We start from the raw sequence: 23926 nt of genomic DNA, 5'->3' as shown, positions 1-23926 counted from the left end.
CTGCTTTTTGAAGTTTTTTTGTGGAAGGGCGTGACGTCACCCCACGAGTTCGTGGCTGCGCGACGTCACTTGACGGTGTAAGCGCGTTTGTGGGCGCGTGACGTCATCCTGCTACGTTTGTTGTGCACGTGACGTCATCCGACGGCTTTGCCTCCCCCAAGGGTCAGTCACCTGTTGCTGTGTGTGTAGTGAACATCGCCACTGGGGAGACAAAGGCGGTCGGGCGTGGTGCTGGTAGCCGCCCACCCCCTCGTAGCCTTCGTAGGTGCTGCTGCTACTCGCTACTCACAGCACTTGCCCCTACAGTCTGTTAGAGGCTACACGGGGGACCTTTGTCTGTGTCTACCTTCATAGATGCTGCTGCTACTCGCTAACAGCACTTGCCCCTGCAGTCTGTTAGAGGCTACACGGGGGACCTTTGTCTGTGTCTACCTTCACAGGCGCTGCTGCTACTCGCTACTCACAGCACTTGCCCCAGCAGTCTGTTAGAGGCTACACAGGGGATCTTTGTCTTTGGCCCAAATGTAAAGAACTCGTATAATTCCGTAGATTTTTCTGGCAGGAAAGGTGTTGGTGTTCTACATGTCAACATCAAAGGGCTTGTGAGTAAATTAAGTCAACTCAAACTAGAAGTGGCAAATCTTGACCCGGACATTTTTTGCCTAACAGAAACATTTCTCACTCCTGCCGTCAATGACTTGCAGATTACGATTGACAACTACAACCTTTTTCGGCTTGACCGAGGATCTAAAGGAGGTGGAATTGCCATCTATACTATTGCATGTTCACCAGCTCACTCCTTGTTTAAAAAAATGTTGCTTTGAATGTCTGGTTCTCAGAATAACTCTCCCAAATAATCAACAGATATTGGTAGTGTGCCGCTATCGACCGCCTTGTGGGAAGGATGTTGAAGCTGCATCTGCACTGAGAGAGGTTTTTGGGGGCCTCCCTAAAGGTGAAATAGTTTTAGTGGGTGATCTAAATTGGAATTGGCTAAACCCACCGGCCGTGGCCACAAATTTTGCAAATGAATTTAACCTGTTTCAATTATTAAATGTTCCCACAAGACCCAACCTAAAAAATCTGGGACAGTCATCTCTGCTTGATGTCCTATTGACAAATGCCCCTCACGATTTCGCACTGACTGGTGTTCTGGGTAGTAACCTTAGTGATCACTCTTTCATTTTTGGGGTGAGATCATCAGGCAGACCCAAAGCCCCCCCTAAATTGGTTGAGAAGCACTCTATGAGACACTTCAGCACCCAGGAATTTACTAATGATGTGCTTCACTCGGATATTGACAAGGTCTGTGATATCCCCAACCTGACTACGGCTTGGGAGACCTTCAGCTACACGTTTCTCCAAATTCTTAATAAACATGCTCCGTTGGTTAGATTTAAAACTAAAGGCAACCGCCCACCATGGTTTGATCCTTTGATTACAAAGCTCATGAAAACTAGGGACGAGGCTTGGGCATGTGCTCAGAAAAGTAATTTGGTCAATGACTGGCTAGAATACAGGATTTTAAGGAATAGATGCGTCAAAAAAATACGGCATGCAAAAAATGCCTACTTTTCCTCCACTCTCCTGGAATCACATGGAAATGCCAGGATTTTCTGGAAAACAATCAAATGTATCGAAAAGGCATCCAAAACAGACAATCTGCCCATTGAGCTTAACCGAAATTGGGAATAATTTTCAGATCTCAAAAAAATAGTTGACAATTTGAACCTTCATTTTTATGAAACTGGTAATCTTTTTGATGTATTGGGAGTCACCCCTGCTCATGCAAATTCCTACACCCCTGTCCAAACATTAAACGAATTTAGTTTCCAGCCAATAAACGAAAGTAATGTTCTGAAACAACTGTCCTATCTCAAAGGGTCCTCCTCTACCGGAGCAGATAGTATTCCCGTCTTTGCTCTACTAACTGTTGGTCACCTAATATACCAACCTATTGCCCATATTTTCAACCTGTCCATCAAAGAAGCATCAGTTCCTCTAGAATGGAAACATTCCTATGTCCGTCCTCTTCACAAAGGGGGCCCTAAAGATGATCCAAATAACTACTGACCTATCTCAATTTTATCCCCGTTGATGAAAATTTTAGAAAAATTATTGAACTACCAAATTAGCAGTTTCCTGTCCAACAATCTACTACATCTAAACAATCTGGGTTCTGAAAAAAATACAGCACCACATCTGCTGCATTAGACTCTCTGAATCACATTTAACAGTAGCCTTGATAATAAGCAGTACTGTGCCTGTCTTTTTCTTGACCTGTCCAAAGCTTTTAATACAGTAGGCCACAACACCCTGCTTAGTAAACTAAGTTGCCTCGGTTTTTCCAAAAACGCAGTAAAATGATTACAAAATTACCTCTTTTTTCGCACCCAAACTGTATTCACAAATGGTTGGAGGTCAAACATTGTTAAGATAACAAAAGGGGTCCCACAGGGTTCCATCCTCGGCCCCCTCTTATTCTCTCTTTATGTCAATGACTTGGGCACTGACCTGGATCATTCCAGGGTAAATCTTTTTGCAGATGACACGATACTGATTACTGCTGGCCGCTCTCCAGATGACGTGATTGCTAAGCTCCAGGGTGATTTTAACAAACTACAACATCAGCTAGTTGCTCTTAAACTAGTCCTGAATACCTCCAAAACCAAGGTGCTATGCTTCTCACCAGGACTAAAGCAGAAAGTTATTTTTCCCTAATTACATTCCTTAAATAATTATCAAATAGAGCAAGTCAAGATCTATAAGTATATTGGGGTCATCCTGGATTAAAAACTGAATTTTGAAGATCACATTGATGCTATTGGTAAAAAGACAAAAATAAAAATTGGTTTTCTGTATCGACACAAGCACTGCTTCCCCCCTATGTTCCGTTTGGAATTGGTAAAAGCTACCATACTGCCTCTACTTGATTACTATGATATCGTGTATAAATCAGCCCCAAGTAATGTACTTTAGAAGCTTGATTCCATCTATCACTCGGCCTTAAGATTTACATTGAACTGCCCATATAGGACTCACCACTGTGATCTCTACATTGGGTCAAACTTAACATCTCAATGTTCGACGGCTTCTGCACCAGATCTTATTTATTCGCGATGTACTTACAAAAAAATCCGCAGACTACCTGCTGGATCTCCTCTGTTTCAAAGAACAAATTTGACCTCAGGTCTTCGCTCATTTACCAGCTTCACATTCCCTATTGCCGTACAAAAACTGGAGGAAGGGCCTTTGCTATTGATGCCCCCAGGGTCTGGAATGCTATTGCCAATGAACTGCAACTTGAATCGCTACCAATGAGATCTTCTCTCAAAACTGCTCTAGAGGAGTTGTACACCCCTAGCTGCCACTGCTATTCATTGGCGTAAAATAAAATAAAATGTTTCGCTCCGGATGACGCTGCAAAGTATTATCTGTATTTTGATTTAGCGTGCTGATCTTAAAGGTGCATTGAAAAATGTGATACTCCGACTGATGCTTCTGTTGTTGTGGAGTAACTCATGCAGCCAGCTATGGCTCTAGGGTTTGGTGTTACATGTTATTTTTGTAGTTTATTGTAAAAAATTCGGTCACAGTTCCTATGATTACTGTTACATTGCAATTATGGCTTTATTTTTTGGTGATTTTGTAAACGTTTTTTGGTTTGGCCATGTTTTTGTTTATTGTAGTACGGAGTTAGACTGATGGCCTTAATCTAAGTTGTCTTGTGGTTGTTGTTGTTGTTGTTTGACTTGCATCCCACTGGGATTTTTGCACACAGCGTTGGTGTACGGTGCTTTTTTCAGGAATATTTTGCTGTTTTTTTCATGGATTTTCTGTTTGCACAGTCACACAAAGTCACTTTAAGATGTTTTTGTTTGTTGCGGTTGCACCCGATTCAAGAGCCGAATGGCTCACAGGGCAATACCAAATAAATAAACTGAAACTCTACGTGGACTGTACTACAGCGTGGTCCAGATATCTTGTGACACCTAACATTTCTTCCCTAGACCCCCCCTCTGTGCGGCCAAACAAAATCTGTTGAGGCCACGCGGTGGGCGGGGCCATCGAAGCATCATCATTTCTCGTCGTCGTGTTACATGACACACTCAATAACTTCAACCCACAGTCCACAACTCCCTCGTTGCCAAGCTGAGTGACTGTCTGCTGGTGACTTCCCACAGAGTCGTACCGTTCAATTTGACCACGAAGGAACGACGATATTGATTCTGTGCAACGATTTCCTTAACAACAATCACTAAAGTTGGATTAATCAAGGCGCAACAAAGATTTGAATCCAATGATGCCTGCGTTTGTCTTTGTTTGCGTGCGAGGGCCTGGTAAACCCCCTCCACCTGGCACTTGTTCTACGAAGCATCACGGTGGAAGCCCTACAATGAGCTCCTGCAAGAGACCCCAGGGGCACAGGTGGTTATAACCCCTTCTGGACAAACTCCATCTGGCAAAGCCAGACTCAACCACCGCCCCCCCCCCACTCTTGGGGTTCCTCCAAGAACAGAAGACTTACTTCGATTGGCCACGTGGAATGTTCAAACTCCCGTTGCAGAGGAGAGGCTGCCACTCCTCTGTCGGGAGATGGACCTTTGCTGTGGAATACAGGCGGTAAGGTGGACCGGTTCTGGCTCCAGCCACCCATGAGGAGTGGACAGTTCTCCACTCGGTGCAGGGAACTACCAAACAACAGGGAATTAATCTTCTTTTGATTAAAATAATGAAGGGGGGTGTGGGAGCGTGGTAGTGAGGTCTGGGAAGCTGTGAGTCCCAGGCTACTGTGGGCTCTCCTTCCCATCAACAAGAGGCGAGGAATGGTGGTGGTGGTGGTTGCTTACGACCCCCCACTGAAGATGAACATCAGTGGAGGGATGCAGGCAAGGCTGATGAGTCAGAGGCCTTCTATGACCTCCTGTCCCCGGTGCTAGCCAAAGCGACCCCTCGGGATAGAGTCATCCTGTTGGGTTACTTTAATGCCCGGGTGGGAAGGCGTCCGCCAGATCAGCTCAATAACAATGGGAGGCTGCTGGACTTCTGTGCAGCCCATGGGCTTGTAATCACCAACATGCTGTTCCGGCATCGGCGCATCCACAAATTGTAGATGCATTCGAGGTCCAACCATGGACATCTGCTGGACTGGTGATGCACCAGCGGATGCGGGACCATGTCCTTCACATCAGGACCGACCGTGTATCTGATCTGCCCACCTCCGATTAGCACGGTTGCCTACGTATAGTATGAAAGATCGGCTTGGCATCTGTAAGATGCGCCTGCCATTCTTCCGCTCCGGTGGTGGGTGTCCATCTAGGACCCCATTCAAGCACACACTAGCCTGGTCTCAGTTGAGGATAGTTGCAAGTAGGAATTTCAACATTGCTTTCAGCTGGAGTTGAGGGGAAATGGGTGAGGTTGAGGACTGTGGCTCACGCAGTTGCAATGGCTGCTTTGGGTACGCGGTCCAGACCTCCCCAGAGACCCTGGCTGACAGAGGAGGTGTTCCGGCTAGTTGAGAGAAAATGACAAGCTCACTCCCGTCGTCTGCAGCATCCAACGTCGGAGAATGAGGCCTTTGCTCCGAGGTTCGGAGAGCCGTGCGACACTCATCACTCATTGATACCAGTGATGATCACCTTCATCCATTGAAACCACAGAGTGAGGTTTACCACTGCTCACCACACCAGCACACAGAGAGAGGACACGGGATACGGCGAGACCCCCAAAGCCACGTGAGTTTAATTTCACACAGGTGTCTGGTGGTGATGGTGGTGATGGTGATAATGGTGGTGGTGAAGGTGGTGATAATAACAGATGGTGCTGATGACATTGATGATGATAACGGTGGAAATTGTGGCGAGGATGATGGCAATGACGGCGGTTATAATGATGGTGGTGGTGATGGTGAGAATGGTGGTGATGGAGGTGATGGTGATGGTCACGGTGGTGGTGGTGATGATGGTGGTGGTGGTGATGATGGTGGTGGTGATGATGGTGGTGGTGATGATGGTGGTGGTGATGATGGTGGTGGTGATGAGGATGGTGGTGATGAGGATGGTGGTGATGAGGATGGTGGTGATGATGGTGATGATGATGAGGATGATGATGATGAGGATGGTGATGATGATGCATCTCCAGTGATGAGGGCTCGAGTATTTCCGTGGGTGTCCGCGCTCACGTGTCCCCACGTGCCCCCCGTGTCCCCCCGTGTCCCCCCGTGTCCCCCCGTGTCCCCCCCCCCATGTCCCCCCGTGTCCCCCCGTGTCCACCCCCATGTCCCCCCGTGTCCCCCCGTGTCCCCAACGTGTCCCCGCGTGTCCCCGCGTGTCCCCCCGTGTCCCCAACGTGTCCCCCCGTGTCCCAACATCTCCCACTGTGTTCCCCGTGGGTCCCGACGTGTCCCCCCCCATTTTCCTGTATGTTCCCACGTGCCATCCTGTATCTCCCCACTGTGTCCCCCCCACCCCCCACCCCCGTGTGTCTCCCCGTGTCCCCCCCACCCCCCCCCCGCGTGTCTCCCCGTGTTTCCCCCCCACCCCACCCCCCCCGCTCCGCGGCGCTATCTTTGCACCGCGTGTCCCCCTCTGGCTCCCTGCGTCGTCACCGTCGACGTCGCCGCCGCCGCCGCCACCCCCCTCTCCTTCTCCTTCTGCAGCTCCAGCTCGATCTTGGCCTCCACCTTCTCCCAGTCCACCTCCACCTCCAGAGACAAAGAACCCCCACACCCCAGCGTGCGTGGACTTTAGCAAACTGTCGAGACCGAATGCTGTTCGTGGCGAGAAGCAGAAGCAGCAGCAGCAGCAGCAAAGCCTACGAAGGCCCGGCAAAAGTGGCACACGACAGGGGGGGTGGGTGGCCAACACCACACCACGCCTGGCCAACCTTGTCCAATGATTCACGACACACCGCACCAGGTACTCATTTGAGGCCGAGCCGAGCTCAGAGAGAGACCCCCCCAGCACCGCTTCGGGTAATCGCTAGCACCGGTGTTGGTGCTGGCCCTGAGCGGGAATCGAACTCGGGTAGGCCGGTTCGTAGCGCAGTGCGCTAACCGCTCCACTAAAGCTCCACACATACACGCAAAATATACCCCCCCGTGTAGCCTTCACAGACTGTTGGGGGCGAGTGCTCTCAGCGAGCAGCACCTGTGAAGGCCGGCACGGCACACGAGGGGGTGGGTGGCCAAGAGGAGGAGGGGCAGAGAGGAGGAGGGGCAGAGAGGAGGAGGGGGAGGGGCAGGGAGGAGGAGGGGCAGAGAGGAGGAGGGGCAGAGAGGAGGAGGGGGTGGGGCAGAGAGGAGGAGGGGGAGGGGCAGAGAGGAGGAGGGGGAGGGGCAGAGAGGAGGAGGGGGAGGGGCAGAGAGGAGGAGGAGGGGGAGGGGCATAGAGGATGAGGGGCAGCGATGAGGAGGCACAGGGCAGGGGCAGTGATGCTTAGGGGCAGCACCTGGCGTGCGTACTGCAGGAAGCGTGGTCGCGTCTCCTCCACCACCGCCTGCTGCTGCTGGCCCTGCTGCTGCTGCTGCTGGCGCTGCTGCAGCTGCTGCAGGTGACGCTGGCGGAAGGCCAGCACCGAGTCCACGTGGGTCTTGTGCTTCACGGCAAGCTCCAGAGCCCTGCACACCACAAGGCGATCCAGAGTCTGAGACCAGGAAAGGCAGCGGGCAGAGATGATCTCCCAAGCGAATGCTGAGGGAGGGTGGCGTTTGTCCACAGACTGCCATACATGACATCATAACAACAGTCTGGACCACGGGACGGGTTCCGCAGGATTGGAAGAATGCCCTGGTGGTCCCCCTCTTTAGGAAGGGGGACCGCACAGACTGTAACAACTACAGGGGCATCTCACTCCTCAGTGTGCCGGGAAAGGCCCTGGCAAGGATTATTCAACATCGCCTTGCCAGGCACGCTGAGGAGAGGCTTGCGGAGCCCCAATGCGGTTTCAGGAAAGGGCGGTCCTGCACAGATGCCATATTTTCTGTCCGTCTGCTACAGCAGAGGTGTAGGGAATTCCAGCAAGACCTACATCTCTGCTTTATTGACCTGGTCAAGGCCTATGATACCATCCGTAGGCCTGGGCTCTGGGTTGTTCTTCGTGCTTTTGGAGTACCTGACCCTCTGCTCACGATCATTAAGGAACTTTATGATGGTGAGCGGTCCCGGGTAAAACTACGTGGCCGGGAGTCAGAGCCATTCCCTGTACACCTTGGGGTGCGACAGGGATGTCCTCTGGCTCCCACATTATTTAACATCTACTTTGACCACGTAGTTCGTGAAGCCTTCAATAGCTGTACCGGGGGAATCTCCATATGGTACAGACATAATGGGAGTCTGATCGATGCCCGGGTGTGTCAAGGGATGGCTCCCTATTGCTCAACCACCTTATGTATGCTGATGATTTGGTAATAGCTGCTCATTCAGAGGAGGAGTTGGAGACGCTGCTGCTGAGACTGGAGCGTGCCACTAGGAGATGGGGCCTTACCATCAGCCCCACCAAAACTAAGCACCTGCCTGGGTATTTTGTACCATCGGACACTCCACCCCCACAACTCCCAATCGGTGATGGGGCAGTTGTGGAGAGAGTGGAGAGTTTCCCATACCTGGGAAGTGTGCTTATGACCGGCTCCAGTTTAACAGCAGAGGTCTCACTCCGAATCAGTCGAGCGGCAATATCTTTTCATCGGTTGCGTAACGCTGTGTGGAAGCTACCTGGTCTGTCGCTCCGCACTAAGCTTCAGGTCTTCTCGGCCACGGTCATTCCCTCCCTTCTCTACGCTTGCGAAACGTGGACCCCCCTAATGGAACATCTTCGCCGGTTAGAAACATTTAGGCTGGCCTGCCTACGATCCATCCTGGGTTTAACCAGACTGGATTGTGTGAGGAGCTCACAAATCCTTGAAAGATCTGGGCAAGGTCCCATCAGTGAGCTCCTCCGGCAGGCAAGGCTGCGATGGCTGGGTCATGTAGCCCGCATATCCAGCCACCGCATGCCGAAACAGCTTTTGTTCGGCCGGATCGAGGGGGCTAAACGGGCGTGGAACAGGCTAGAGAAGAGATGGAGTGACGTGGTACACGAGGACGTGGAGCTGAGTGGACTTGCCGATGAATGGTACCAGCGGTGTCAAGATCGGCCTCTGTGGAGGAGGCTCGTGAAGGACGCTACTGGGCAGTTGGAGGTAGTCGCCCTCCAACAACAACGGAGGGCGGAGGAGCGACGCTCACAACAACGAGCGGAGCGCCGGGTGGCTAAAGCACAGCAGGTTGGCACAGTAGGGGGCACAGGTGGTGCATCAGCCAGTCATCTCAGTCAGTCGACCCGTGGCACCTGGGTCTGCCCCGTGACCTCCTGCCAGCGGGCGTTCGACACTCCACGTGGCCTCAAGGTGCACATGGCCTGGCACAAGCGTCGTGGTGACGTCACCGCCACTTAGTGGTGAATGGAAGTTGTTGTTGTTGTAAGGTCTATGGGTGTAGTTGTGTGTGTGTGTGAGTGTCTGTAAGGTCTATGGGTGTAGTTGTCTGTGTGTGTGTCTGTAAGGTCTATGTGAGTGTAGTTGTCTGTGTGTGTGTGTGAGTGAGTCACTCACCTGTCCCAGCTGTAGAGGTCTATGTGAGTGTAGTTGTCTGTGTGTGTGTGTGTGAGCGAGTCACTCACCTGTCCCAGCTGTAGAGATCTATTTGAGTGTAGTTGTCTGCGTGTGTGTAAGGTCTATGTGGGTGTAGTTGTCTGTGTGTGTGTGTGTGTCTGTAAGGTCTATGTGAGTGTAGTTGTCTGTGTGTGTGTGTGTGAGTGAGTCACTCACCTATCCCAGCTGTAGAGGTCTATGTGGGTGTAGTTGTCTGTGTGTGTGTGTGAGTGTCTGTAAGGTCTATGTGAGTGTAGTTATCTGTGTGTGTGTGAGTGAGTCACTCACCTGTCCCAGCTGTAGAGGTCTATATGGGTGCGGATTGCCCGGTACGTCAGACCGCCCTGCAGGAGGATGCCCTCGGCCTGGTGAACGTCGCCGCTGAGCAGCGCCAGCGCCGCCCACCGGCTCTCCGGCACCGGCAGCTCCCGGGCGGCCCTCACGTGCGCCACGCGGTCCACCTGACCCCGCAACACCACCAATAAGTGGCGACGTCACCGCTGCGCTTGTGCCAGGCCATGTGCGCTCTGGCAGCAGGTTCACGGGGCAGACGCAGGTGCCGTGGGTTGACCGACTGAGACGACCGGCCGATGCGCCCCCTACTGTGCCCCCTACTGTGCCAATTCGCTGTGCTTTAGCCGGGTACACACACGTACACACAAAGACAAAGACCCCCCATATAGCCTTAACGGACTGTTGGGGCAAGTGCTGTTAGTGAGCACCTATGAAGGCCCGCACGGCACACGAGGAAGGTGGGTGGCCAACACCACCCCCGGCCGCCTTTGTCTCCCAAGTGGCGATGTTTACACACCGCACCAGGTACTCATTTGAGGCTGAGTCGACGTCCACACACCGCTACGTACACACACCCCTACGTCCACACACCCCTACGTCCACACACCCCTACGTACACATACCCCTATGTAAACACACCTCTACGTACACACACCCCTACGTACACACACTCGTACACACACCCCTACGTACACACACCCCTACGTACACACACTCGTACACACACCCCTACGTACACACACACGTACACACACCCCTACGTACACACACCCCTACATACACACACGTACACACACCCCTACGTACACACACTCATACACACACCCCTACGTACACACACTCGTACACACACCCCTACGTACACACACTCGTACACACACCCCTACGTCCACACACCCCTACGTACACACACCCCTACGTCCACACACCCCTACGTCCACACACCCCTACGTACACACACCCCTACGTAAACACACCCCTACGTAAACACACCCCTACGTATACACACCCCTACGTACACACACTCGTACACACACCCCTACGTACACACACCCCTACGTACACACACTCGTACAGACACCCCTACGTACACACACACGTACACACACCCCTACGTACACACACTCATACACACCCCCCTACGTACACACACTCATACACACACCCCTACGTACACACACTCGTACACACACCCCTACGTCCACACACCCCTACGTACACACACCCCTACGTACACACACCCCTACGTACACACACTCATACACACACCCCTACGTACACACACTCGTACACACACCCCTACGTACACACACCCCTATGTACACACACTCGTACACACACTCTCACACACACCCCTACGTACACACACCCCTACGTACACACACTCGTACACACACACCTCCCCGATGGCGGCGTAGGCTGCTTCCGCCGTCTCGAGCTCCCTGCTGCGCACGGCCAGCGCGGCGAGGCAGGCCCACAGCGCGGGGTCCTGGAGCACGCGGCATGGCACCACGGCACAACGGCACCGCACGAGAGAGGAGCGTCACCACGTGTGGGCCTGTGGCACTCTTGGTGTGCGAGACTGTGGGTCTCTGTGTGTGAGTCTGTGGGTCTCTGTGTGAGTCTCTGTGTGAGTCTGTGGGTCTCTGTGTGAGTCTCTGTGTGAAAGTCTGTGGGGCTCTGTGTGAGTCTGTGGGGCTCTGTGTCTGAGTCTGTGGGTCTCTGTGTGAATATGTAGGTCTCTGTGTGAGTCTTTGGGTCTCTGTGTGAATCTGTGTGTCTCTGTGTGAGTCTGTGGGTCTCTGTGTGAGTCTTTGGGTCTCTGTGTGAGTCTGTGGGTCTCTGTGTGTGAGTCTGTGGGTCTCTGTGTGAGTCTGTGGGCCTCTGTGTGAGTCTGTGGCTCTCTTGGTGTGCGAGTCTGTGGGTCTCTGTGTGAGTCTGTGTGTCTCTCTGTGTGAGTCTGTGGGTCTCTGTGTGAGTCTATGTGTCTCTCTGTGTGAGTCTGTGGATCTCTGTGTGAGTCTGTGGATCTCTGTGTGAGTCTGTGGGTCTCTGTGTGTCTCTGTGTGAGTCTATGGCAGGGGTCGGCAACCTGTGGCTCGCGAACCAGATGTGGCTCTTTTGATGACTGCATCTGGCTCGCAAATAAATCTTCGCTGACATTTCTTTAGTTGTATTCGGTGTTAAAAAATATGATATGGCTCTCACGGAAATGTATTTTAAAATATGTGGCTTTCATGGCCCTCTCAGCCAAAAAGGTTCCCGCCCCTGGTCTATGGGTTTCTGTGTGAGTCTGTGGGTGTCTGTGTGAGTGTGTGGGTCTCTGTGTGAGTCTGTGGGTTTCTGTGCGAGTCTGTGGGTCTCTGTGTGAATCTGTGCGTCTCTGTGTGAGTCTGTGGGTTTCTGTGTGAGTCTGGAGGAGGTAGGAGGAGAGAGGAGGAGCAGCAGGAGGAGGAGCAGGAGGAGCAGGAGGTGGAGCAGGAAGAGCCGGAGGTGAAGCAGCAGAAGGAGGAGGAGCAGCAGGAGGTGGTGGAGCAGCAGGAGGAGCAGGAGGAGCAGCAGGAGGAGGAGCAGGAGGTGGAGCAGGAGGAGCAGCAGGAGGAGGAGTAGGAGGAGCAGCAGGAGGAGCAGCAGAAGGAGGAGGTGGAGCAGCAGCAGGAGGTGGTGGAGCAGCAGGAGCAGGAGGAGGACCAGCAGCAGGAGGAGCAGCAGGAGGTGGCGTGCCCCTCACCTTGACGAAGCGGCAGAGGCGCAGGGCGTGGTCCCAGCGCTGAGCCGCGACGAGGCCGTGCAGGGCACCGGGGTACGGCGACACCGGCACGGAGAGCAGCGCCCCGTCCGCTCGGCGCACGCTCACGCGCGCGCCCAGGAACGAGAGCACGCGCGGACACTTGCCCAGCTCCCTACACGCGGGCACAAAGACAAAGATCCCCCGTGTAGCCTTAACAGACTGTAGGGGCAAGCGCTGTTAGCGAGCAGCACCTGTGAAGGCCGGTAACGGCACACGAGGGGGTGGGTGGCTAGCGCCACGCCCGACCGCCTTTGTCTCCCCGGTGGCGATGTTTACACGCCGCACCAGGTACTCATTTGAGGCTGAGTCGACCTAGGGGAGGGCCCGGGACCGGTTCAGATAATCGTCACCGGTGCCGTGAGCGGGAATCGAACCCGGATACGCACACGTACACACACGCACGTACACACACGCACGCACATGTACACACACGCACGCACACGTACACATGCGCACAACAACAACCGCCATTCGTCACTAAGTGGCGGTGACGTCACCACGACGCTTGTTCCAGGCCATGTGCACCTTGAGGCCACGTGAAGTGTCGAACGCCCGCGGGCAGGAGGTCACGGGGCAGACCCAGGTGCCACGGGTCGACTGACTGAGATGACTGAGATGACTGGCTGATGCACCACCTGTGCCCCCTACTGTGCCAACCTGCTGTGCTTTAGCCACCCGGCGCTCCGTTCATTGTTGTGAGCGTCGCTCCTCTGCCCTCCGTTGTTGTTGGAGGGCGACTGCCTCCAACTGCCCAGTGGCGTCCTTCACGAGCCTCCTCCACAGAGGCCGATCTTGACACCGCTGGTACCAGTCATCGGCAAGTCCACTCAGCTACACGTCCTCCTGTACCACGTCACTCCAACTCTTCTCTAGCCCATGCCGCGCCCGTTTAGCCCCCTCGATCTGGCCGAACAAAAGCTGTTTCGGCATGCGGTGGCTGGGCATGCGGGCTACATGACCCAGCCAACGCAGCCTTGCCTGCCGGCGGAGCTCACCGATGGGACCTTGCCCAGATCTTTCAAGGATTTGTGAGCTCCTCACACAATCCAGCCTGGTTAAACCCAGGATGGATCGTAGGCAGGCCAGCCTAAATGTTTCAAACCGGCGAAGATGCTCCATTAAGGGGGTCCACGTTTCGCAAGCGTAGAGAAGGGAGGGAATGACCGTGGCCGAGAAGACCTGAAGCTTAGTGCGGAACGACAGACCAGGTAGCTTCCACACAGCGTTACGCAACCGATGAAAAGATATTGCCGCTCGACTGATTCGGAGTGAGACCTCTGCTGTTAAACTGGAGCCGGTCATTAGCACACTTCCCAGGTATGGGAAACTCTCCACTCTCTCCACAACTGCCCCATCACCGATTGGGAGTTGCAGCGCCTCACGGCTCTCCGAACCTCCGAGCGAAGGCTGCGGTAAGCCTCCTCATTCTCTGACGTGGGATTCTGTAGCCGATGACAGTGGGCCTGTCGCTTTTTCTCAACCATCCTGAACACCTCCTCTGTCAGTCAGGGTCTCTGGGGAGGTCTGGACAGCAAACCCAAAGCAGCCATTGCAGCTGCATGAGTCACAGTCCTAAACCTCGCCCATTTACCCTCGACATCAGGAGGAGTGGGGGACGATGCCAACCCCAGCCGCAAGCGATGATGAAATTTTCGCTTGCAACTTTCATCAGATAACTGAGACCAGGCCACTTTAGGTTGGAATGGGGTCCTGGGTGTACACCCACCACTGGAGTGGAAGAATGGCAGGCGCATCTTACAGATGACTAGTCGATGGTCAGAGGGCAGATCAGCTCCACGGTAGGTCCTGGTGTCAAGGACATGGGCTCGCATCCGCTGGTCCATCACTATGTAGTCCAGCAGATGTTCTTGCTTGGACCCGGCATGCATCCGTGATGTTGTGTGGATGCGCCGATGCCGGAACAGCGTGTTGGTAATTACAAGCCCATAGGCTGCACAAAAATCTAGCAGCCTCCTACCGTTGTTATTGAGCTGATCTGGCCCATGCCCTCCAATCACTCCAGACCAGGTGCCAGCATCATGACCAACTCGGGCATTGAAGTCACCCAACAAGATGACTCTATCCCGAGGGGCCACTTTAGCCAGCACCTGTGACAGGAGGTCATAGAAGGCATCTGACTCATCGGCTTTGCCTGCATCCCTCCACGGATGTTCGTCTTCGGTGGGGGCATAAGTAACCACGACCACTACTCCTCGCCTCCGGTTGATGGGAAGGCGAGCCCAAAGTAGCCTGGGGCTTACAGCTTCCCACACCTCACCGCCACGCTCCCAAGCCCCCTTCATTCTTTTGTTCAAAAGAAGAGCCACACCCTGTTGTTTGGCAGTCTGCTGCCCCGAGTAGAGGACTGTCCACCCCTCATCGTGGCAGGAGCCAGAACCGGTCCACCGAACCTCCTGAATGCCACAGAGATCCAGGCGGTACCGGTCCAGCTCCTGACAGAGCAGTGGCAGCCTCTCCTCCGCAGTGAGCGTCCGAACATTCCACGTGGCCATCCGTAGTGGCTTTTCGTTGTTTCTGGAGGAGCCCCAAGGGTAGAGATTCAATCTCCTGGCTCCGCCAAATGGAATTTGGCCAGGAGACGTCATAGACGCCTGTCCCCCCGGGGCCTCCGGCACAAGCTTATTAGTTACATATTTAAATCGTGGTTTAGTGGTAATTTATTGAAGGTGGAGGGGTTACCAGCCCCTCACACACACACAGACGTACACACGCACGCACACGTACACACACGCACACACACACACGTACACACACGTACACACACGTAAACACATGTACACACACGCACGCACATGTACACTCACGCACGCACACGTACACACACGCACCACACACGTACACTCACGCACGCACACACACGCATACACACGTACACTCACGCATGCACACGTACTAACACTCACACACACGTACACACACGTACACACACGCACACTCATGCACGCACACGTACACTCACGCACGCACACGTACACACATGCACGCACACGTACCCTCACACACGCACACGTACACTCACACACGCACACGTACACACACGACACACACGCACACACACGTACACTCACGCACACACATGTACACTCACGCACGCACACGTACACACACGCACACGTACTAACACTCACAAAGATCCCCCATATAGCCTTAACAGACTGTAGGGGCAAGTGCTGTTAGTGAGCACCTATGAAGGCCGGAACGGTACACGAGGGGGTGGGTGGCCAGCACCACGCCCGACCGCCTTTGTCTCTCTAGTGGCAATGTTTGCACACCGCACCACGTACTCATTTGAGGCTGAGTCGACCTAGGGGAGGCCCGGGACCGGTTCAGATAATCGTCACTGGTGTTGGCCGTGAGCGGGAATCGAACCCGGGTCGCCAGGTTCATAGCGCAGCGCGCTAACCGCTACACTATCGCTCCCCACACTCACACACACGTACACACACACGCACACAAACGCACGCATACAGATTCGCAGAGGGAGAGAGAAAGGTGATGCAGAGAGACACAAAGAAAGAGATACAGGGACGACTGTTGCCACTACTGCAACCACTACTCCTGCAGATACTACTACCTTCACTACTACTACTGCTACTACCACCACTGCTAATACCACTAGCTAATGCTACTACCACTACTGCTACTACCACCGCTACCACTACTACCACCGCGACTGCTGCTACTGCCACTACTATTACCGCTATTACCACCACTACTACTACCACTACTACTACTGCTACTACCACTAGCTAATGCTACTACCACTACTACTACCACTGCTACTACCACTACTACTACCACTACTACTACCACTACTACTACCACTACTCCTGCTGCTACTACTACCTTCACTACTACTACTGCTACTACCACCACTGCTACTACCACTAGCTAATGCTACTACCACTAGTGCTACTACCACCGCTACCACTACTACCAGCGCGACTGCTGCTACTGCCACTACTATTACCGCTATTACCACCACTACTAATACCACTACTACTACTACCACTACTACTACCACTACTCCTGCTGCTACTACTACCTTCACTACTACTACTGCTACTTCCACCACTGCTACTACCACTAGCTAATGCTACTACCACTAGTGCTACTACCACCGCTACCACTACTACCAGCGCGACTGCTGCTACTGCCACTACTATTACCGCTATTACCACCACTACTACTACCACTACTACTACTGCTACTACCACTAGCTAATGCTACTACCACTACTACTACCACTACTAGTACCGCTACTACAACCACCGCTACTACTACCACTAATATTACCATTATTACCACCGCTATTACTACCACCACTACTTCCACCACTACAACTACTACCACTACCACCGCTACTACTACCACTACTACCACGGCTACTACTGCCGCTACTACTACCGCCACTACTACCGCCACTACTACCACCACTACTACCGCCACTACCGCTACTACTACCACTACTACTACCACCACTACCACTACTACTACCACTACTACCACTACTACTACCACTACTGCTACCACTACTACCACCACCACTACTACTACCACTACTACTGCTACTACTACCACTAACTCCTACCATTACTACTACCAATACTACCACTACTACTACCACTACTACTACTAACTACTACCACTACCACCACTACTACTACTACCAACACTACCACTACTACTACCACTACTACTAACTACTACCACTACTACTACCACTACTACCACTACTACTACCACTACTACTACCACCACTACTACCGCTACCACTGCTGCTGGTGGCGGCTGCGGTGAGGTTCTCACGGCGCGTCGCGTTGTCTCACGGTGGCCGGCGCCAGGCCCGGGTCGGCGAAGGCGGCCGCCGGGCACAGCCAGAGGGAGAGGCGGCCGTCGCCGACGCCGCACAGCACCGGGGCCGTGCCGTGCCATGCCACGCACTGCGCCGAGCCGCCTGGTGGTGATGGCAAATGTTTGTTGGGTTAGGTCGCGTTGAAGTCCTCTGCTTGCCTTCTTTGGTTCTTTCGGTGAAGTCACGTGGAATGAGAATAAAATAATAAATTGATGAAATAAAACAACACGATAAAATTCTCACGACGTTTCGGCCACAACACAAGTGGCCTTAATAAAGTATTAAAGCTTTCGTGACTGCATAAAATTACTCATAGTTTTTTTTCCGTAAAGTCACGTATGTAGAAATACAATAAAATTATGTTAAAACAAAAAACAATCACGACGTTTCGATCACACCTGATGAAGATCACTTGCGTTGTGATCGAAACGTCGTGAGAATTTTATCGCGTTATTTTATTTTATCAATTTATTATTTTATTCTCATTCCACGTGGCTTCACCGAAAGAACCAAAGAAGATGAATCCTTGCAGTCACGAAAGCTTTAAGTCCTCTAGTTGCGTCACGAAGACCTCCACATCGTAAGTCAAAAACACCGTAAGTCCAAGATGGCCCTGGCCCTGCCCAGGAGTCTTAAAGAATGGTGATGTTATATTCTTGGTTCTTTCGGTAAAGTCACGTTGAAGGGAAACAATACTCACCTACCCACTCACCTACCTGCCCATCCACCCACTCACCTACCCACTCACACTCTCACCCACCCACTCACCCACCCACCCACTCACCCATCCACTCACCTACACCCTCTCACCCACCGACTCACTGACCCATCACCTATCCACCCACCCACCCTCTCACCCACCCACTCACCTACCCACCCTCTCACCCACCCACTCATCCACCCACCCACTCACTCACTCACCCACCACCTATCCACCCACCCACTTACCTACCCACTCACCTACCCACCTATCCACCCACCCAGCACCCCCCTCTCTCTTCCAGCCCACCCCCACCCCCGTGCGGCCCTCCGCACCGATCTTGATGGGCGGCCTCCCCTCCCTGGCGCCGCGCGTGTGCACCACGAACACGTCCTGCGCCCGGTCCAGCAGCGCCAGCAGCCGCCCAGTGCCACCGCCGCCACTACCACTGCCGCCAACGCTGGCATCCAGCGCCACCTGCACCACCTCTAGCTGGAGGGGGGTGGGAGGGGAGGTGGGGGGAGGAAGCGTCTAGTCAGAGGGACACCGTCTAGACAGAGAGACACTGTCTAGACAGAGAGGCACCGTCTAGTCAGAGAGGTACTGTCTAGACAGAGAGACACCGTCTAGACAGAGGGGTACTGTCTAGACAGAGAGGTACCGTCTAGACAGAGAGACACCGTTTGGACAGAAAGACACCGTCTAGACAGAGAGGCACCGTCTAGACAGAGGGGTACTGTCTAGACAGAGAGACACTGTCTAGACAGAGAGGCACCGTCTAGACAGAGGGGCACCATCTAGACAGAGAGACACCGTCTAGACAGAGAGGCACCGTCTAGACAGAGGGGTACCGTCTAGACAGAGGGGTAGTGTCTAGACAGAGAGACACTATCTAGACAGAGAGGTACCGTCTAGACAGAGAGACACCGTCTAGACAGAGAGACACCGTCTAGACAGAGAAGTACTGTCTAGACAGAGAGACACCGTCTAGACAGAGAGACACTGTCTAGACAGAGAGGTACTGTCTAGACAAAGAGGTACCGTCTAGACAGAGAGACACCGTCTAGACAGAGAGACACCGTCTAGACAGAGAGACACTGTCTAGATAGAGAGACACCGTCTAGACAGAGAGGTACCGTCTAGACAGAGAGGTACTGTCTAGACAGAGAGGAACCGTCTAGACAGAGAGGTACTGTCTAGACAGAGAGACACTGTCTAGAGAGAGAGACACCGTCTAGACAAAGGGACACCGTCTAGACAGAGAGACACCGTCTAGACAGAGAGGTACCGTCTAGACAGAGGGACACCGCCTAGACAGAGAGACACCGTCTAGACAGAGAGGTACTGTCTAGACAGAGAGACACCGTCTAGACAGAGGGACACCGTCTAGACAGAGAGGCACTATCTAGACAGAGGGACACCGTCTAGACAGAGAGACACCGTCTAGACAGAGAGACACCGTCTAGACAGAGAGGTGCCGTCTAGACAGAGAGGTACCGTCTAGACAGAGAGGTACTGTCTAGACAGAGAGGTACTGTCTAGACAGAGAGACACCGTTTAGACAGAGAGACACCGTCTAGACAGAGAGGTACCGTCTAGACAGAGAGGCACCGTCTAGACAGAGGGGTACTGTCTAGACAGAGAGGTACCGTCTAGACAGAGAGGCACCATCTAGACAGAGAGGTACTGTCTAGACAGAGGGGCACAGTCTAGACAGAGAGGTACCGTCTAGACAGAGAGGCACCGTCTAGACAGAGAGACACCGTCTAGACAGAGAGACACCGTCTAGACAGAGGGACACCGTCTAGACAGAGAGGTACCGTCTAGACAGAGAGACACCGTCTAGTCAGAGAGGTACCGTCCAGACAGAGGGACACCGTCTAGACAGAGTGGTACCGTCTAGACAGAGAGACACCGTCTAGACAGAGAGACACCGTCTAGACAGAGAGGTACTGTCTAGACAGAGAGACACCGTCTAGACAGAGAGGTACCGTCTAGACAGATAGGTACCGTCTAGACAGAGAGACACCGTCTAGACAGAGAGGTACCGTCTAGACAGAGAGACACCATCTAGACAGAGAGGTACCGTCTAGACAGAGAGACAAGGTCTAGACACAGAGACACCGTCTAGACAGAGAGGCACCGTCTAGACAGAGAGGTACCGTCTAGACAGAGAGGTATCGTCTAGACAGAGAGACACCGTCCAGACAGAGAGACACCGTCTAAACAGAGGGACACCGTCTAGACAGAGAGGCACTGTCTAGACAGAGAGGCACCGTCTAGACAGAGAGGTACTGTCTAGACAGAGAGGCACCGTCTAGACAGAGAGGTACCATCTAGACAGAGAGGCACTGTCTAGACAGAGAGGTACCGTCTAGACAGAGAGGTACTGTCTAGACAGAGAGGCACTGTCTAGACAGAGAGACACTGTCTAGACAGAGAGACACCGTCTAGACAGAGAGACACCGTCTAGACAGAGGGACACCGTCTAGACAGAGAGGTACCGTCTAGACAGAGAGACACCGTCTAGTCAGAGAGGTACCATCCAGACAGAGGGACACCGTCTAGACAGAGTGGTACCGTCTAGACAGAGAGACACCGTCTAGACAGAGAGACACCGTCTAGACAGAGAGGTACTGTCTAGACAGAGAGACACCGTCTAGACAGAGAGGTACCGTCTAGACAGATAGGTACCGTCTAGACAGAGAGACACCGTCTAGACAGAGAGGTACCGTCTAGACAGAGAGACACCATCTAGACAGAGAGGTACCGTCTAGACAGAGAGACAAGGTCTAGACACAGAGACACCGTCTAGACAGAGAGGCACCGTCTAGACAGAGAGGTACCGTCTAGACAGAGAGGTATCGTCTAGACAGAGAGACACCGTCCAGACAGAGAGACACCGTCTAAACAGAGGGACACCGTCTAGACAGAGAGGCACTGTCTAGACAGAGAGGCACCGTCTAGACAGAGAGGTACTGTCTAGACAGAGAGGCACCATCTAGACAGAGAGGTAACATCTAGACAGAGAGGCACTGTCTAGACAGAGAGGTACCGTCTAGACAGAGAGGTACTGTCTAGACAGAGAGGCACTGTCTAGACAGAGAGACACCGTCTAGACAGAGAGACACCGTCTAGACAGAGAGACACCGTCTAGACAGAGAGGCACCATCTAGACAGAGAGGTACCGTCTAGACAGAGAGGCACCGTCTAGACAGAGAGGTACCGTCTAGACAGAGAGGTATCGTCTAGACAGAGAGACACCGTCCAGACAGAGAGACACCGTCTAAACAGAGGGACACCGTCTAGACAGAGAGGCACTGTCTAGACAGAGAGGCACCGTCTAGACAGAGAGGTACTGTCTAGACAGAGAGGCACCATCTAGACAGAGAGGTACCATCTAGACAGAGAGGCACCATCTAGACAGAGAGGTACCATCTAGACAGAGAGGCACTGTCTAGACAGAGAGGTACCGTCTAGACAGAGAGGTACTGTCTAGACAGAGAGGCACTGTCTAGACAGAGAGACACCGTCTAGACAGAGAGACACCGTCTAGACAGAGAGACACCGTCTAGACAGAGAGGCACCATCTAGACAGAGAGGTACCGTCTAGACAGAGAGGCACCGTCTAGACAGAGAGGTACCGTCTAGACAGAGAGGCACCGTCTAGACAGAGAGGTACCGTCTAGACAGAGAGACACCGTCTAGACAGAGAAGCACCGTCTAGACAGAGAGGTACTGTCTAGACAGAGGGGCACCGTCTAGACAGAGAGGCACTGTCTAGATAGAGAGACACTGTCTAGACAGAGAGGTACCGTCTAGACAGAGAGGCACCGTCTAGACAGAGAGGTACTGTCTAGACAGAGAGGCACTGTCTAGACAGAGAGGCACCGTCTAGACAGAGAGACACCGTCTAGACAGAGAGGTACCGTCTAGACAGAGGGGTACCGTTTAGACAGAGAGGTACTGTCTAGACAGAGAGGCACTGTCTAGACAGAGAGGTACCATCTAGACAGAGAGACACCATCTAGACAGAGGGGTACCGTTTAGACAGAGAGGTACTGTCTAGACAGAGAGACACCGTCTAGACAGAGAGGTACCGTCTAGACAGATAGGTACCGTCTAGACAGAGAGACACCGTCTAGACAGAGAGGTACCGTCTAGACAGAGAGACACCATCTAGACAGAGAGGTACCGTCTAGACAGAGAGACAAGGTCTAGACACAGAGACACCGTCTAGACAGAGAGGCACCGTCTAGACAGAGAGGTACCGTCTAGACAGAGAGGTATCGTCTAGACAGAGAGACACCGTCCAGACAGAGAGACACCGTCTAAACAGAGGGACACCGTCTAGACAGAGAGGCACTGTCTAGACAGAGAGGCACCGTCTAGACAGAGAGGTACTGTCTAGACAGAGAGGCACCGTCTAGACAGAGAGGTACCATCTAGACAGAGAGGCACTGTCTAGACAGAGAGGTACCGTCTAGACAGAGAGGTACTGTCTAGACAGAGAGGCACTGTCTAGACAGAGAGACACCGTCTAGACAGAGAGACACCGTCTAGACAGAGAGACACCGTCTAGACAGAGAGGCACCATCTAGACAGAGAGGTACCGTCTAGACAGAGAGGCACCGTCTAGACAGAGAGGTACCGTCTAGACAGAGAGGCACCGTCTAGACAGAGAGGTACCGTCTAGACAGAGAGACACCGTCTAGACAGAGAAGCACCGTCTAGACAGAGAGGTACTGTCTAGACAGAGGGGCACCGTCTAGACAGAGAGGCACTGTCTAGATAGAGAGACACTGTCTAGACAGAGAGGTACCGTCTAGACAGAGAGGCACCGTCTAGACAGAGAGGTACTGTCTAGACAGAGAGGCACTGTCTAGACAGAGAGGCACCGTCTAGACAGAGAGACACCGTCTAGACAGAGAGGTACCGTCTAGACAGAGGGGTACCGTTTAGACAGAGAGGTACTGTCTAGACAGAGAGGCACTGTCTAGACAGAGAGGTACCATCTAGACAGAGAGACACCATCTAGACAGAGAGGTACTGTCTAGGCAGAGAGGTACCGTATAGACAGAGAGGTACCGTCTAGACAGAGAGGTACCATCTAGACAGAGAGGCACTGTCTAGACAGAGAGGTACCGTCTAGACAGAGAGACACCGTCTAGACAGAGAGGTACCATCTAGACAGAGGGGTACCGTCTAGACAGAGAGGTACTGTCTAGACAGAGAGAAACCGTCTAGTCAGAGAGGTACTGTCTAGACAGAGGGGTACCGTCTAGACAGAGAGGTACTGTCTAGACAGAGAGGCACTGTCTAGACAGAGAGGTACCGTCTAGACAGAGCGGTAACGTCTAGACAGAGGGGCACTGTCTAGACAGAGAGGTACCATCTAGACAGAGAGGTACTGTCTAGACAGAGAGGTACCGTCTAGACAGAGAGGTACCGTCTAGACAGAGGGGCACTGTCTAGACAGAGGGACACCGTCTAGACAGAGAGGCACCGTCTAGTTAGTGTTAGTGAACCCTCCTCACCTTGTGCGTGAGTGGCGTCCCGTCTCCCACCGGCTTCCCGCTCAGAGCCTCAAAGAGCAGCACCACTGCTCAAGACAAAAAGACAAAGCACCCCAAT

General features: G+C 53.1%; 1 protein-coding gene across 1 annotated transcript in view; it reads right to left on the bottom strand.

Annotated features, from left to right (window-relative positions):
* Nucleotides 1-6565: 6565 nt before the first annotated feature.
* The window catches only part of IFT80 (intraflagellar transport 80), a gene marked incomplete at its 5' end in the record, with an annotated part of 45541 nt that continues 28180 nt past the window's right edge, over nucleotides 6566-23926 (bottom strand). The window contains 8 exons of the mRNA XM_076054724.1: nucleotides 6566-6706; nucleotides 7453-7621; nucleotides 9920-10092; nucleotides 11325-11414; nucleotides 12657-12828; nucleotides 17547-17694; nucleotides 18628-18784; nucleotides 23830-23894. Coding sequence (XP_075910839.1) covers nucleotides 6566-6706; nucleotides 7453-7621; nucleotides 9920-10092; nucleotides 11325-11414; nucleotides 12657-12828; nucleotides 17547-17694; nucleotides 18628-18784; nucleotides 23830-23894 — 1115 coding nt within the window. The remainder of the gene's footprint in view (nucleotides 6707-7452; nucleotides 7622-9919; nucleotides 10093-11324; nucleotides 11415-12656; nucleotides 12829-17546; nucleotides 17695-18627; nucleotides 18785-23829; nucleotides 23895-23926) is intronic.

This window comes from Petromyzon marinus, chromosome 67 (genome assembly GCF_048934315.1).
Source record: "Petromyzon marinus isolate PM22_M1 ecotype Great Lakes invasive population chromosome 67, UKy_Petmar_22M1.pri1.0, whole genome shotgun sequence".
In the NCBI taxonomy this organism is placed as follows: Eukaryota; Metazoa; Chordata; class Hyperoartia; order Petromyzontiformes; family Petromyzontidae; genus Petromyzon; species Petromyzon marinus.
This window is presented reverse-complemented; position numbering and strand designations above follow the sequence as displayed.